At 40.3% G+C, this 12,497-nt stretch overlaps 1 protein-coding gene across 2 annotated transcripts in view; it reads left to right on the forward strand.

Moving 5' to 3' along the window:
* GSK3B (glycogen synthase kinase 3 beta) overlaps positions 1 to 12,497 on the forward strand; it is a 159,482-nt gene that overhangs the window by 125,237 nt on the left and 21,748 nt on the right. For both annotated transcript variants that reach the window (XM_069867089.1, XM_069867098.1), the window contains exon 8: positions 5,019 to 5,114. In XM_069867089.1, the coding sequence (XP_069723190.1) occupies positions 5,019 to 5,114 (96 nt within the window). The remainder of the gene's footprint in view (positions 1 to 5,018; positions 5,115 to 12,497) is intronic.

The following is a 12,497-nucleotide window of genomic DNA, read 5'->3' on the forward strand; positions in this document are numbered from 1 at the left end:
TCTGCTGGCATTTTTTTTCCTGATGTCTCCCCCACCCCCCATCACAACTTGGCTGAGCAATTATATTCATGTCAGTGGTGATAATGGGTTTCTTCCTATTCCTGATGTATAGCTGCTCTTGTGTTTACTAATAGAAGAAATCTCTATATTTAGTTTGTTTTCAGTTTGTTTGACATGAGTGTGGTTTTCAAAGGAAGTGTATATAAAATGGGCAAGTTCATTTTATTTTCTACCACTGACTTCTTGAAGTATTATTTCAAAGCTGACCCATGTTTACTGCTTGAGATGCCTGCACCATGAACTTTTTAAATAACTCTTCGGCACGCCTCTTGCAACTTTCTGAAGAGGTGCAGAAATGTTTGCAGAAAACTAATTGTGCCATCTGGTAAGCCATACGCACCAGACTTTCTGGAGCACGTTTCCTCGTAAACTTGCTGTTTTCCTGGGGAAGACACTACTGCCATAACCATGGCTTTCTAGAGGTTTCTGATTTAAATAACCAGTTCTCCTCTCTCTATTTCAGCCGTTACTAGCTGGAACTACTGAACACTTGGGGTTCCCATGCTTCTAATTGATTTTACATTTTGGCAAAGATTTAGCAGTAACAATGGTTGTCGGAAAGGGTCTTTGTTCCTCTGAGATTTGTTGAGACCCTTGCAGCTGCCTTTTCCTCTGGTGTGCCACAGTGTGGTTTTGATCATGAATAGCTGCACAGTGAAGCCAGGTGTGCACAGCACCTGTCTTCACTATTGGGATGTAACAGAGGTATCTTTTGGAGCTGAATATCATCTGTCTTCTGCTCCTATGAAAACTGAGTTACAAGGATGTAAAATGAAGATCTTCAGCTGTTTGTAATCAAATGCAAGGTTTATTCCACATTTGAAAATCATTCTCATGTTTAAGGGTGATGTTATTTGGAGCCTGTAGCTTTTCTTTAATTGCTTGAGATATCTAGGCTTACCCTACATTCACAAAACCTGTTCCTGCAATAAACTTTTATTTGGGAATCTTCATCTGTTACAGATAATTAAGGAAAAACTTTCCAGAAAATACTTGTGAAACTTGTGTTCAGTTTTTGTCCTAAGAGAATAAGAACAGTCTGACTTCTCACCAAGTATATTCTTTAGTTAATCTTAGTAGATAAAGTTTCTTTTTAGTTATTTTTATTTAAGAGATGATGGTGGTAATTGGGAGTGAAGAGCAAGGCTAGTTGATCTGTTGTCTTCACTTGCAGGAAGATCCCTTGTACTCTCACACAGACCCCTTCATTCATTCAGAAGTTTAGTCTTCATTTCAGATACAGTTGGTTCCATCAGACAACGACATTATTATTATACTATTTACTCTGCTTTTGGTTCTTTTTTTTTTTTTTAAAAAAAAGGGGAAAAAAAACCCCAGAAACTTTTCCTTAGTAATAGGACCTTTCATAAGACGGTCCCCAAGAAGTAGAGTAGTATGTGCTAATCTGCATAGTTAAGTATTGGACCCTTAGCAAGATCAGAGGGGATCATATCAGTGTATGGAATTATCTGAAAAGAATGTGCAAAGAAAGAGAGAGCCAGGCTCCTTCCTCTGATGACCCGTGACAGAACAAGAGGCAGTGGGCATGACTCAAAACACATAAAATGCAATCTGAACGGAAGTAAACAGTCTTTATTGTGAGTGCGATCAAACAGTGGAACATGTCCAGAAACACTGTGGAGTTGCTGTCCTTGGAGATATTCAAAAGCTGTCTGAACATGGTCTTGGGCAACCAGTACTTGCTAGCCCTGCTTGAGCAGGGGGATTGGACTAGATGACTTCCAAAGGTCCCTTCCATTCCGTGAAGAAACCTCTGTCTCCAGTGAGCATCTGTATCATAGTATTTTCAGATTGGTGTAGAGAGAACAGCTGTTCCCTGGAGTAATTCCACCAAAAATGTACAAAGTAATATATGCTTCTCGTCTGCCTTTCAAATGAAAGAGCAGTCGCAGACCGGACTTATTTTAGGAAGAGGTTTGCCCAATTTTTGGAATAGGTTAGATGATTGCTGTTACTCACCAAGGTTACTCGATTGTATTCCTAATACACTGAAAACTGGCTGTGAGTCAGTGAGGTACAATTTCAAAATCATGTAGGAAATGGTGTTGAGGCATTGAGGGATGGGGGGAGTCTGCTACAGGACCTCTTCCAGATATGTCAACTGCTGGTACAATTTTATAGTTTATTGTTGTATTCACCGCACATTTCTGCATTGTGATCTGAATTTGAGTCTTAAAACTTCCATTCTTCTTCCTGTCTACTTCCCTTTCCATTTTTGGGGGTTTTTTTTTTGGCATTAATCTGCCTTCAGTACAAATGGAAAGTGCAGTCTGGCTTTTACAGTCAAGAGAGAACAAGGTCAACACACTGAATGGCTAATATAAGTTACTTTCCCCTTTGTACAGTTATTTTGTGTGTCCAAGGCTGCTGTGTAACTGAATGGTCAGGCAATCCCTTCTTTCAGTTGACATAATCCCTCTTCAGTACCTTCTTTTTTAAGGATTCGTGAGGTCTCACACGCTGTTGCTTAGATGCCTGTGCTTGACCTTAGAAGTTGCTCATTCCCGTCATCTGCAGTTACAGCTGTGCTTTTAGTGAAATGTCTGGATAGGCATTGTACATGGGTCTTTCCACGAAATTGCCCTTGTCTACCTCATCTGAATTCCCTTTGATGCTATACACAGTTTATTTAAAGTTATTCGCCTTGTGAAGGCTCCTGTTCTGAGCAGCCTTGGGAACGGAGCCAGTTTCCCAAATTTTGGCTATAGAAAAAAAATCTAGGCCTTTCCTTCTCTTAGGATGTCTATTAAAGGAATTTTTTGAGTGGGAGGAGGGGAAAGAAGGTAAATGTACTTCTAAACAAGGCCTGTTTATACTAGGGAGGCCTGAAAACTTATCCTGTAGAAATGGTAGCATAGTAATACAAGTTATCTGTAATTTTTCAGGAAGCTAATTTAACTAATCCAGGAAACTGCTAAGGTTTTGAAAATTACTTTTATCCTAAATTGGGACAAAAATAATATCTGCAGGTGTGAAATTCCCTCGTCTTTTAGAACCGGAAAGCTTTGAGAGTGGCGGTCATCAAAGCTTTGAGAGTGACACCATCCTGGCAGCTGGGTGGGCAGTGCTCTGGGGGAGCCAAACAGAAAAGCAGCAGGGAAAGGGCATGTTTCCTCTCAAGTATTTTTTTCTTTGAAAGTTGAGCTAAATGTATGGAATCCTGCCAACACTATCTTTCACCACCTGAGCAAAACTAGCATTTTCAGACATGCACAATAAAATCTTCTGTTGACTCTGAAGATATCCCTTTGCTTTTAAAGCAGGTGATATTTAAATTCTGGTTAGCAGTGGGAACGTAGGAGCTGCGCAGTCATTCATTTTGTACAACTTGTCAGTTAAATCTGTTATCCAAGAAGCAACTGTTTGAACAAGTTAGAGGATTTATTTCCTCTGCTGCTCGTGTTTATTTAAAAGATTGCTTTTGGGTAGGTATTTTAGTTTTGTCCTTCAGCTTATATTTTAAATAGTAGAGAAGCAAAGTTCCTTTCGTAATAGCTGATGATAGTTTCTCTATTGCACAAATGAATTAGCAATTAATTTGCTATCTTACCTCTTTACCTGACTCTTTAGAGTCTATTTGTGTAATTTCCACTCTTCTAACAGAATTAAAACATTATGTAGATACCGGAATACATAACCAAATATTTCTTTATCAAGCAGTAAGGTAGAGTGCTAACGTCATGTTGTAGATCACTTGTTTCCTGATGTTGACGGTGCAGTCTAATGAGATGAAGTGATAACATTATGCTAGTCCTTGTGGCAAGAGATTTGTCACGGAGTGAGAATGGTGTGGCTACAGGGTTCCTCCTCTGCCTTTTGCCCTCTCCAGTTCTCTGCAGAACGAAAGGATACCCAGCAACTGGGTGCAAACGGAGAACCGGATTCCTTGAACAGACCTTCCAGTTTTTTATGTCGGTAGAAGGCAATGTCTCTCATGCTTGGTCCTAATTGAACAGAAAGCACTAGTGCCATATTGTCTGGCTTATTCCCTGAGGGGATTTCTGAAATCCTTTCAAAATCTATCCGCCCCTACAAAGAGATATGCGATTGTGTGTTATTTCTCATACAAGTACTAATTTGCATGTATAAATAACATTGTGCACATTCTGGGAATGAGAAATATAAATTTGTGAGAGTAAACTGGGGGTGGTGTGCATTTCAGATGCTTCCAGGTTAGATTTAAACTAAGTTTATCTTCCATGTAGAAATACAGAGGTGTGAAAACACCTCCATAACCCACACAATTCCTGGTAGGAGGATGACCTGTCTGGCTCCCTTCAGCAGTAACTGGCTTGTCCTTGAAGCTTGCCAGAGGGCTGCTGTTCATGACTTGTAAAATGCATTCTGTGCTACTGGTCTGATCATTAATAGCCATATGCAGTGAGCTGCAATCCCTGACTGTGTTTGGCCAAAGTGTTCTGTAACAGTCTAATTAGAGGGAATGCTCTCCCTCATTGAAATGTCACTAAGTTTGAGGAAGTTGCTTTGATTTTATGAAAAACTGTAGGAGGTAATTAGGTTTTTTTACACTGGGCTTGGACCTTGAACTGGATTGCTAGTAAGAGGCTACGGAAGTCAGAGGAAGGGCTGCAAAGATGATTAATGGATTGGAGCATCTGTCATATGAGGAGAGGTTGCTCATAGAGGTTGTGAAGCCTTCGTTTGTGGAGATGCTAAACACCTAGGTGGATATGGTCTTGGGCAACCTGTTCCAGCTGACTCTGCTTGAGCAGGGGGTTTGGGTCAAAAACTCCCAGGAGAGGGAGGTCACTTCCAACTTAAATGGTACTGCAGAAGTTTGGGTTTCTTCTCCACACTATATTGATTTACTAGTTACACAGACTTCAGTTGCCTCAGTATGTGATACTGTGCTCTTCAGTAGCATATGAATACAAAGCATATCGAAACAATTTGCCTTTTATCTCTTTCCCTTCTAGGTTCTGGGAACGCCTACAAGGGAGCAAATCAGAGAAATGAATCCAAACTATACTGAATTCAAATTCCCTCAGATTAAGGCACATCCGTGGACTAAGGTGAGTCTATATGAACTGAATAATAAAGACATGGGCTGGAAGTAAAAGTTCAAGAGATCACCTTGTTCAGTGGCTTGGTGGTTTTCAGTCTAAACTGGGGACCTGGTAACTTTTCATGTATATAAGCAGAAGGTGGCATTGAAGCAGTGCACTGTAATACCTGTTTATCTCGGGGAGGGGGAGGGTGGGTGAGGTTGCGTACAGGTGGGTTTTTATTTCACAATGGTGCGTTTGTTCAAAGCAAGTTGCAATATATCTAAATCCTGCCACGCTATAAATTGATAGTCACAAGTCACCTACGAATAGGGATGTGTTCCAGTGATACGTGTGACACTTTTGTGATGCTGTTACATAATGTGATGAGGACCGACAGTCTCTTTCTTAACTGGTTCTCTCATAGATATTATATTAGTGCTCCTAGATGTGTACTGTTGAAGGGGATTGTTTTTTCTTGGAGTTACTTCATAAAGGCCTATTATCTAGCTTCCACAAGGAGACACTATTGCAGTACCTGCAGACAATATTATAACCTCCATGATCAAAGAGGAAACTGCTAGCATGGAATCAAATACTTTGCTGCACAATTAAGCTGTCTTCCATATATCAAGGAGTGATGGATGTTTGTCTCGGGTCAGGGTAACAATTAATCATTTAATTAGCCTCTTGAGTGTGGAGTAAGTTAAAGATTGAGCCTTAAGCAATTGAAACCTGGGTAGTTAACATTTTCTTTTTGCTGCTTGAGAAGCATCTGAATACAGTTGCAATATACTCTCATAATATCTTAACGGCTCAGGTTTCCTTCTGCCAAGAAAGAAGTGTGTATGTCTGGAAGAGTTGGATTCCTAGCTGAGCAAATGTCCAGATCAGACTCCTTTGAACCAAATACTCTGTAGTGGTAGAAATTCTGGATAAACTAATCAGAGCTCATTGATAGCAGGCCATGTACCTGATTGGTATGTGTCAGGCCAGGTACTGCAAGTCACTATCTTTGTGATAAATTTTCCATGGAATTACGCACCACTTTAATTCCACATTTCCTCACTAATCCCTGGTTTGCATCTCCATATCAGAGTTTCTTTCTGTGTGTTAGTTAAGTGATTTGTAATAGTATGAGAGCTCAGTAAATCCAAGCGAGGGTTTTTAATACTTTATGTTAACAGCAAACACGGCAAATAAAGTCACTGGGAGTGATCTCTTCAGTTTTGAATTGCATTATAGTAAAAGTTGTGAGAGTAAGTCCAAAAGCCTTATAGCCCAGAGTATTAGGGTTACACCTGAATTCCTGCAGTGAAGGTGTTTGTCTTAGGGAGGGTTAAATTAACATGCAATGGAATAGGAGTGCAGCAGTATACTGTAGGACACACAGTTAAGCATCTAAGTTTAACTAATCTGATGCAACTCATCTTCTGCCTGAATGGTCTTAAGAATAGTCTGCACGCACTTAATGGTCTGTGAGACCACAGAAGAGATCTGGCAAATGGAAGCTTCAAGGAAAAACTGAGACTTCCTTCTATTTATGTGAATGTGTTTTCAGTTATTCTAAAGGATGACAAGTGAAACTTAAGTCAGTTACAAAGAATTGAGAAGAGCTTGCCAGAAGATCAAATCTCCATTCTCCATTAGGGCAGAGTTAGTTTTGGAGAGCCGTGCTTGCAACAGAGCTTCTCATTCTCCAGTCATTCTGCACACAACTCTTCTTGACAGAGTAGCATTTAAACCAGTTTATTGGAATTTGGTTAGAAGATGTTTCATTTACAATATCTTTTCTTACTATACAAATGCTAAATTAACAAAATGGATTATGCAACGTGGTGTTGGTAATGATGCTCATTCTCTCAATGTAAGACTTCTAAAGATTTTTTATTTTTTTTTATTATTTTGGGCATGTTGAGCCATGGAAGATTTAAGCAGTAGTATTATGTAGAATTGGTTTTCCTTACCCAACTGTATTGGTGCGACATCTAATGGCACGGCAGTGAGCATGTGCATTTTCTTGGAGCTTCTGCATGTTAGAACTGAAAAGTGTGGAAGAAACAGCACTGGTGAACTCTAGACGTCTGTTGAGTAGAAAAGAAATGACTGAAGAAGTGAAGGTGGAAATGTGGTTTTGATGTCACTATGGATGTAACTAGAGTGCTTACAGGTAACTGCCAGCAGGAACCAAACTTCAAGTTTCAACCTCAAAAGTACAAACCTTTGTCATTTAAGCCAAAGAATTACTGAAGATTACAGCAGTTAGAAGGTTGTTATTTTTGTGGGCTAGTTATGACCAGAGGACTCTGCAGACAGAAGTTTAAGGGTTTTTCGTGTGGAAGAACTTAAAGGCAGCTAGTTTTCAGCATGTTTGAGAGAGATTTACTGAGAATATACTCACTCCCTGCTATAAGTTCTTTGACACAAGGGCTTTCTCCTTGTTGCTTTGTGGTGTTTAATACAACATGGGTGTTTTTCAAAGTTGAGGGATTTGTAGGTCATTTTCATGCAGTGGAGATGCCGAGTGAAAATGTGCATGTTTAATTACTGTGTAGATGTTTAACCTCTTCTATGCTGTCTGGAATTGCTTGGATCCAGACCAGTAACCTATACAAAAGGAAGGTCCGTGATTTGCTCTTGTTCTCAGGGAACTTTCTTGGTTTGCAAAAGTGTGTGTAGATGGCAATTAGAAATTTTCTTCAGAAGCTGTAGTACCTGTAGGTTGCATCTGAAATTCTGTGATGCTGACTTATGTTGGATGTACCTGGTTCTGGTCTGCTTTCTAGGTGTTTCTGGCAGGCAAAGACATTACTTTCCTATTCAGTCTTGCTGTGGCAGTATAATCTGCTACATTTACTGTTACCTACTAGGGAAGGAAGAATGGTGGCTGATGCTGTAGCAGAATGAAATAAGTTCTGTTCTTTGTTTTATTTAAAGAACTGGAGAAGTTGTTTGAGACTTGGAGTAGACATGAGCCTGTGAAGGAATCTTGTTTCTCAGCTTCATTCAGTTTCAGGCTTAAATTGGAATTTTGAGCACAAGTTTAATGGAAATTAGAAGTCTGCCTTCATAGATCTGTCTGAGACTTTTCAGTAGAAATGGATTGGCATGATCTGAATACAGTATTGATATTCCAGGGACAGTGGGGTGGCTGACTAAAGGCCTAAATGTATGCTTCATAACTGTGTGTTAGATGGGACCATGGTAAGCTACACCTATTACAGTTGGCCTTTATGCTAGCGTTACTCAGATGCTATCTTCAGATCTCTGATCCTTTGGGTTATGAGAAACAAATGCTGTGATTATTTCTGGAAAAGTGAAAAATGGCTGTGGCAGCCCACCATTCCCCTTGCATCCAGCTAGGAAAGGTTTTAATTCAAGTAAGATTGTAGTAACTGTAGTATAATTATATAGTTTAGGCCTCGTATGCGTGAGGGACGTGACTCCTCTGGAGTGCTTTTCCCTACCCAAGGATATTTGCAGATGTTCACCAGTAATGGCAACATAATGAGCTGACTTAGATGCTGAGCTACAGGCATGCCCATGGTTTGTGATGGCAGAACAATGGAAGAGGTTATATCAGCAAAGGCTGTTTTCTTTAGTCCATATATAGCTTCTGCTTAGTTTCCATCGTATAGACATGGAAACAGTTTACACTTCAGGCAGCTTTTTAAAATGGACAGTGCTGAGGTTTAGTGACCTTTGTTTCGCTTATTCTAAAGATGCATGAACAATCTTGCAAGTACCTAAGCACTTTTTAAATCTACAATTGGTGGGATAGGTTTGAGGGTACTCATTTGGGAATGGCTTCTTTCACCATCCCCAGATCTATAGGTAGCTGGTGTCTGAATCATAATTTCCAAGTCAGCACTGAGGTGGATAAAGGCAGGAGTCATTTATTTAACACTGGAAGATAGAAGGAAAAACTGTCATGCCCAGACTTGTCTTGAGCATCTCTGCACTTCCACAGTCCACTCTTGTGGATGAATATGTGAGAACTTGTTTCTGCAGCACTGCCATCACAATAAAGTTGGAGCAGATTAGAGCAAGGTCCCTCCCTACTTCATAACTGCTTCCTTTTTTATTTTTTTTTCCTTATTTATACTGTTCAGAGTGCTCTTCTGTCTGTGTCTTCAAGCCAAATTATTATAGCAGAGGAAGACAGTGTCTAAGGTGAAACTTCAGGCTCTAGTTCATCCCTTCCATCTCTTTTCCAAAGTAATTAGCCACTCCGGGCTGCAGCTGAAGTTGTGCAGAACTACAGTTGGTTGTATTGGATATTGACTTTAGGATCCGTATTTCTGCCTATATTCTGAAATAAATTCTGCTAATATTGTAAAATACTGGGCAAATATTTTAGCCTTGGTATCCTCTGCATATGTATGTGTATTCTTTGTATACATTTTGCCCTGTTAGTCACTTTACCCTGAATGGTGAATTTTTCTGTGCTTGTAGCAGGCAATCCTGTCATCTCCCCCGCTCTCTGGGACTGGGATGTAGAGTCTGGTCTCTCTCATGAACATGTTTTTCCACCCTCCAGAATCAGTTTCATGTCTTCATCCTGTCCTACCCCTGCTCTTCTGGTTCTTGTCTTGTTTTTAAGCAGATTGTTTTGCTTGTAATGCTTCCAAAGTGACTGCTCATAATGTAGATCTGAGGAAGAATAGCAGCACTAAAATGGATAAATAGACAGCTCGTTTTGTCACTGCTAATTATAACTGATGGCAAAAGAAAGCAAAAATTCTTTTGTCAGAAATGTTGTAAAGTGGGCTTGCATTTGAATTAAAGCTGAAAATGCAGACTCTTCCAAGATTGGGGTCTGATCTTTTGAGAGCTACAAAGGTACAGTGGAGATGATGTTTCTTGGGTGCAGTTTCATAATTAATTTAAGCTCATCATAGGGCAGGGTAGGTTCTCTGCCTCCCACCTGCATATTCCCGATTCCTCCCTTCTGCATTGTTTGTGTAATAGCAAAACCCTTTTGAATAACACGAATGTTCAGGGTTTGGATCATCTTTCTTACCTGACTGACACTTCAGCTCTGACTGCAAGTGTTAGGACAAGGTAACAAGGCAGACCTGCGCAGCCAGGAGAAGAGCAGGACTGTCTTTTCCAGCTTGAACTGCGGGTGGTTTGTACCTGTTGTGAAAGTGTCCTCACCTCTTCCTGAAGAGTACAATTCTGTTTTTCACTTGATGTGTGATGACTTTCCAAACAAAGAGTGAAAACAACTCTGCTGGAGATGAAGTTAATAGAAAAAAACAAGTTTTTCTGGCAAGTTCATGTTTCCCAGCTTCTTTTGTAGGAGCAATGTTTTTTGACAGCATAAATCTCCATCTAAAGTCTAAGAAAAGAAGCCAGGTTTGTTGGGTGGTAAATTACCCTGCCTCTGCCCAATTTGTATGCAGTAAAGAAAGTGCTGCTTAACAATAAATGAGTGAGCACTAATGTGATGTTAAGACGTGATTTGCATTAGTGCAACTACGGAAACCAAATGTGAAGTTTATCATGTCTTCTGCAATGTACCACCTGTTTAGCTGTCCCATTGCGACACATCTGTCTAGGCTGTTTATAGCAGCTGTCCCATCAAGGCTGAGAGCACTTAGAGGTATATTTTTGAGGGTCCTCTCTGAGACGCAGAGGAGCTGTTTTGTTCTGCTTGGCTTTGTTGCTTCACTTTAGAGCTTGATAGAAGCAGAGCACATGCACTGGGTAATAAACACAAGCTCATACTGCCTCTGCCGAGTCCTCAGTAGAAGGAGCCCCATAACAAACAAGTGTGTGGTCTCAACAAGAAGTAGCTCTGGAGACAGGTTCCTGGTCCTGTTCCCAGTTCTGTGTTGGCTCATTTGCGATCCACTTAACCCTTCTCTCTTTACTTCCTTTTCCTCTATCTGTGTAAATGCCATCAGACAGGGATTCTTGACTAGTTAAGGCATTTGCTATTTCTGAGCTGCTTTCTAGGAAAAAAAAAAAACATAGAGAGTTTAATTGGAGAAGGAAGTTGAAGGGGCTTATAGATATTTTGAAATATCTTCCCAACACTAGTGCCTCTTTGGTGGACTTCTTTCACCCTTCATTTGTATCGTGTGAGTTTTATGCACTTCAAAGTAGACAAATGGCGCGTTTCAGAAACCTCATCCTGATATTCTCAGGCCCTTGGAAAAAGACAGGTCCCAAGGGCAGAGCTTCAGTTACTGCTTTGGATTTCTTTGTCAGATGGAGCTCAGGGCATACGTTGTTGTCTTGTATGTGTCTCTTCCCTCTCCTTTTGTGTTTGTGAACATTTCATGTTTATCATAAGCCTTATTATGTTAAACTTACGTGATCAAAATACAGCTTCATATTGTAAAGCCATGACATTTGTATGTGTGATTGTATTTTTTGAGAAGTTGATTTGAGGGTCATGTCCTACATTTGATGACTTCGCTTGTAAACAGTACAAACCTTTGGTTGAAGGGAGGAGCTTCCTGTCTTACCTAATGTTCATGTGCCATCAAAAATGTGCTTACAAACCAAAAGGAGATGTGCTCAGGCTGTCAGCCTGAATCCGTGGTGTGGGTGGTTCTTGGCAAAGTGTATGAGTCTCTGAAGCTGGTGAGGAAATTTTTAACCGTGGTGTCACAAACTTGATGCGTTAGCAACAGATGTCATTTTCATAAGGCTCTGCTCTCTTTGGGAGCACAGTGTGAGAGCGATATTCACAATCTGCATGCAAAACGCACAGTGGTTGATGGCATGAAGTCATGTCTTTTAATACACGCTGGCTAGAAGATCACCTTGGTGTAACATTGTGAAGCTTTGGCTTTGGGGCTTAATTAGACCAAGACGACGGAGCTTCGTGTTGTGCATGGAAAGTCTGTTTGAAGAATGTCAATGAACTGAAAGGCAGAGCAACCATTTTGTTAGAACAATACTTAACTCTTGCTCCATGTAGTTTTATTTGAGAGCTGAATGCTGATGTGAGTGAAGTGAAACAGGAGAATCCTGTGCTTTTCATCCTTTTCCTTTTGTCTTTCCATGTGTGCAAAAAATAAAAATAAAATTCAGAAAGGGCATGAACTCCGCTACACTAGTAGGCGCTATTTCATATTAGTAAGATAAAATATGACCGTTCTGCTAGTGCACAAAGACTTCATCTAAATTTAAGTCACTTGGGGGTGAGCGCTGCATTGTGCACCAGGGGCGTTTAAGCCTGGCACTCATTTTTGAAATGTCAAAGAAGGTGATAGTTCCATAAAAATGAAAGAGGAGTAACAGAAAAAAAAAAAATTGTATTGGTAGCAATGTAACCTAGAAAGGAGAGAGGAGCGTATCTGGCCTTGCTGTCTAGCTGTTACAGTCTGTCAGCATTTGAGCATCCACCAGCATGCCTGAACAAAGAAAGAACTTGCACTGGTCCCTCAGCTT

The sequence above is a fragment of the Phaenicophaeus curvirostris genome, chromosome 1 (assembly GCF_032191515.1).
Source record: "Phaenicophaeus curvirostris isolate KB17595 chromosome 1, BPBGC_Pcur_1.0, whole genome shotgun sequence".
Classification (NCBI taxonomy): Eukaryota; Metazoa; Chordata; class Aves; order Cuculiformes; family Cuculidae; genus Phaenicophaeus; species Phaenicophaeus curvirostris.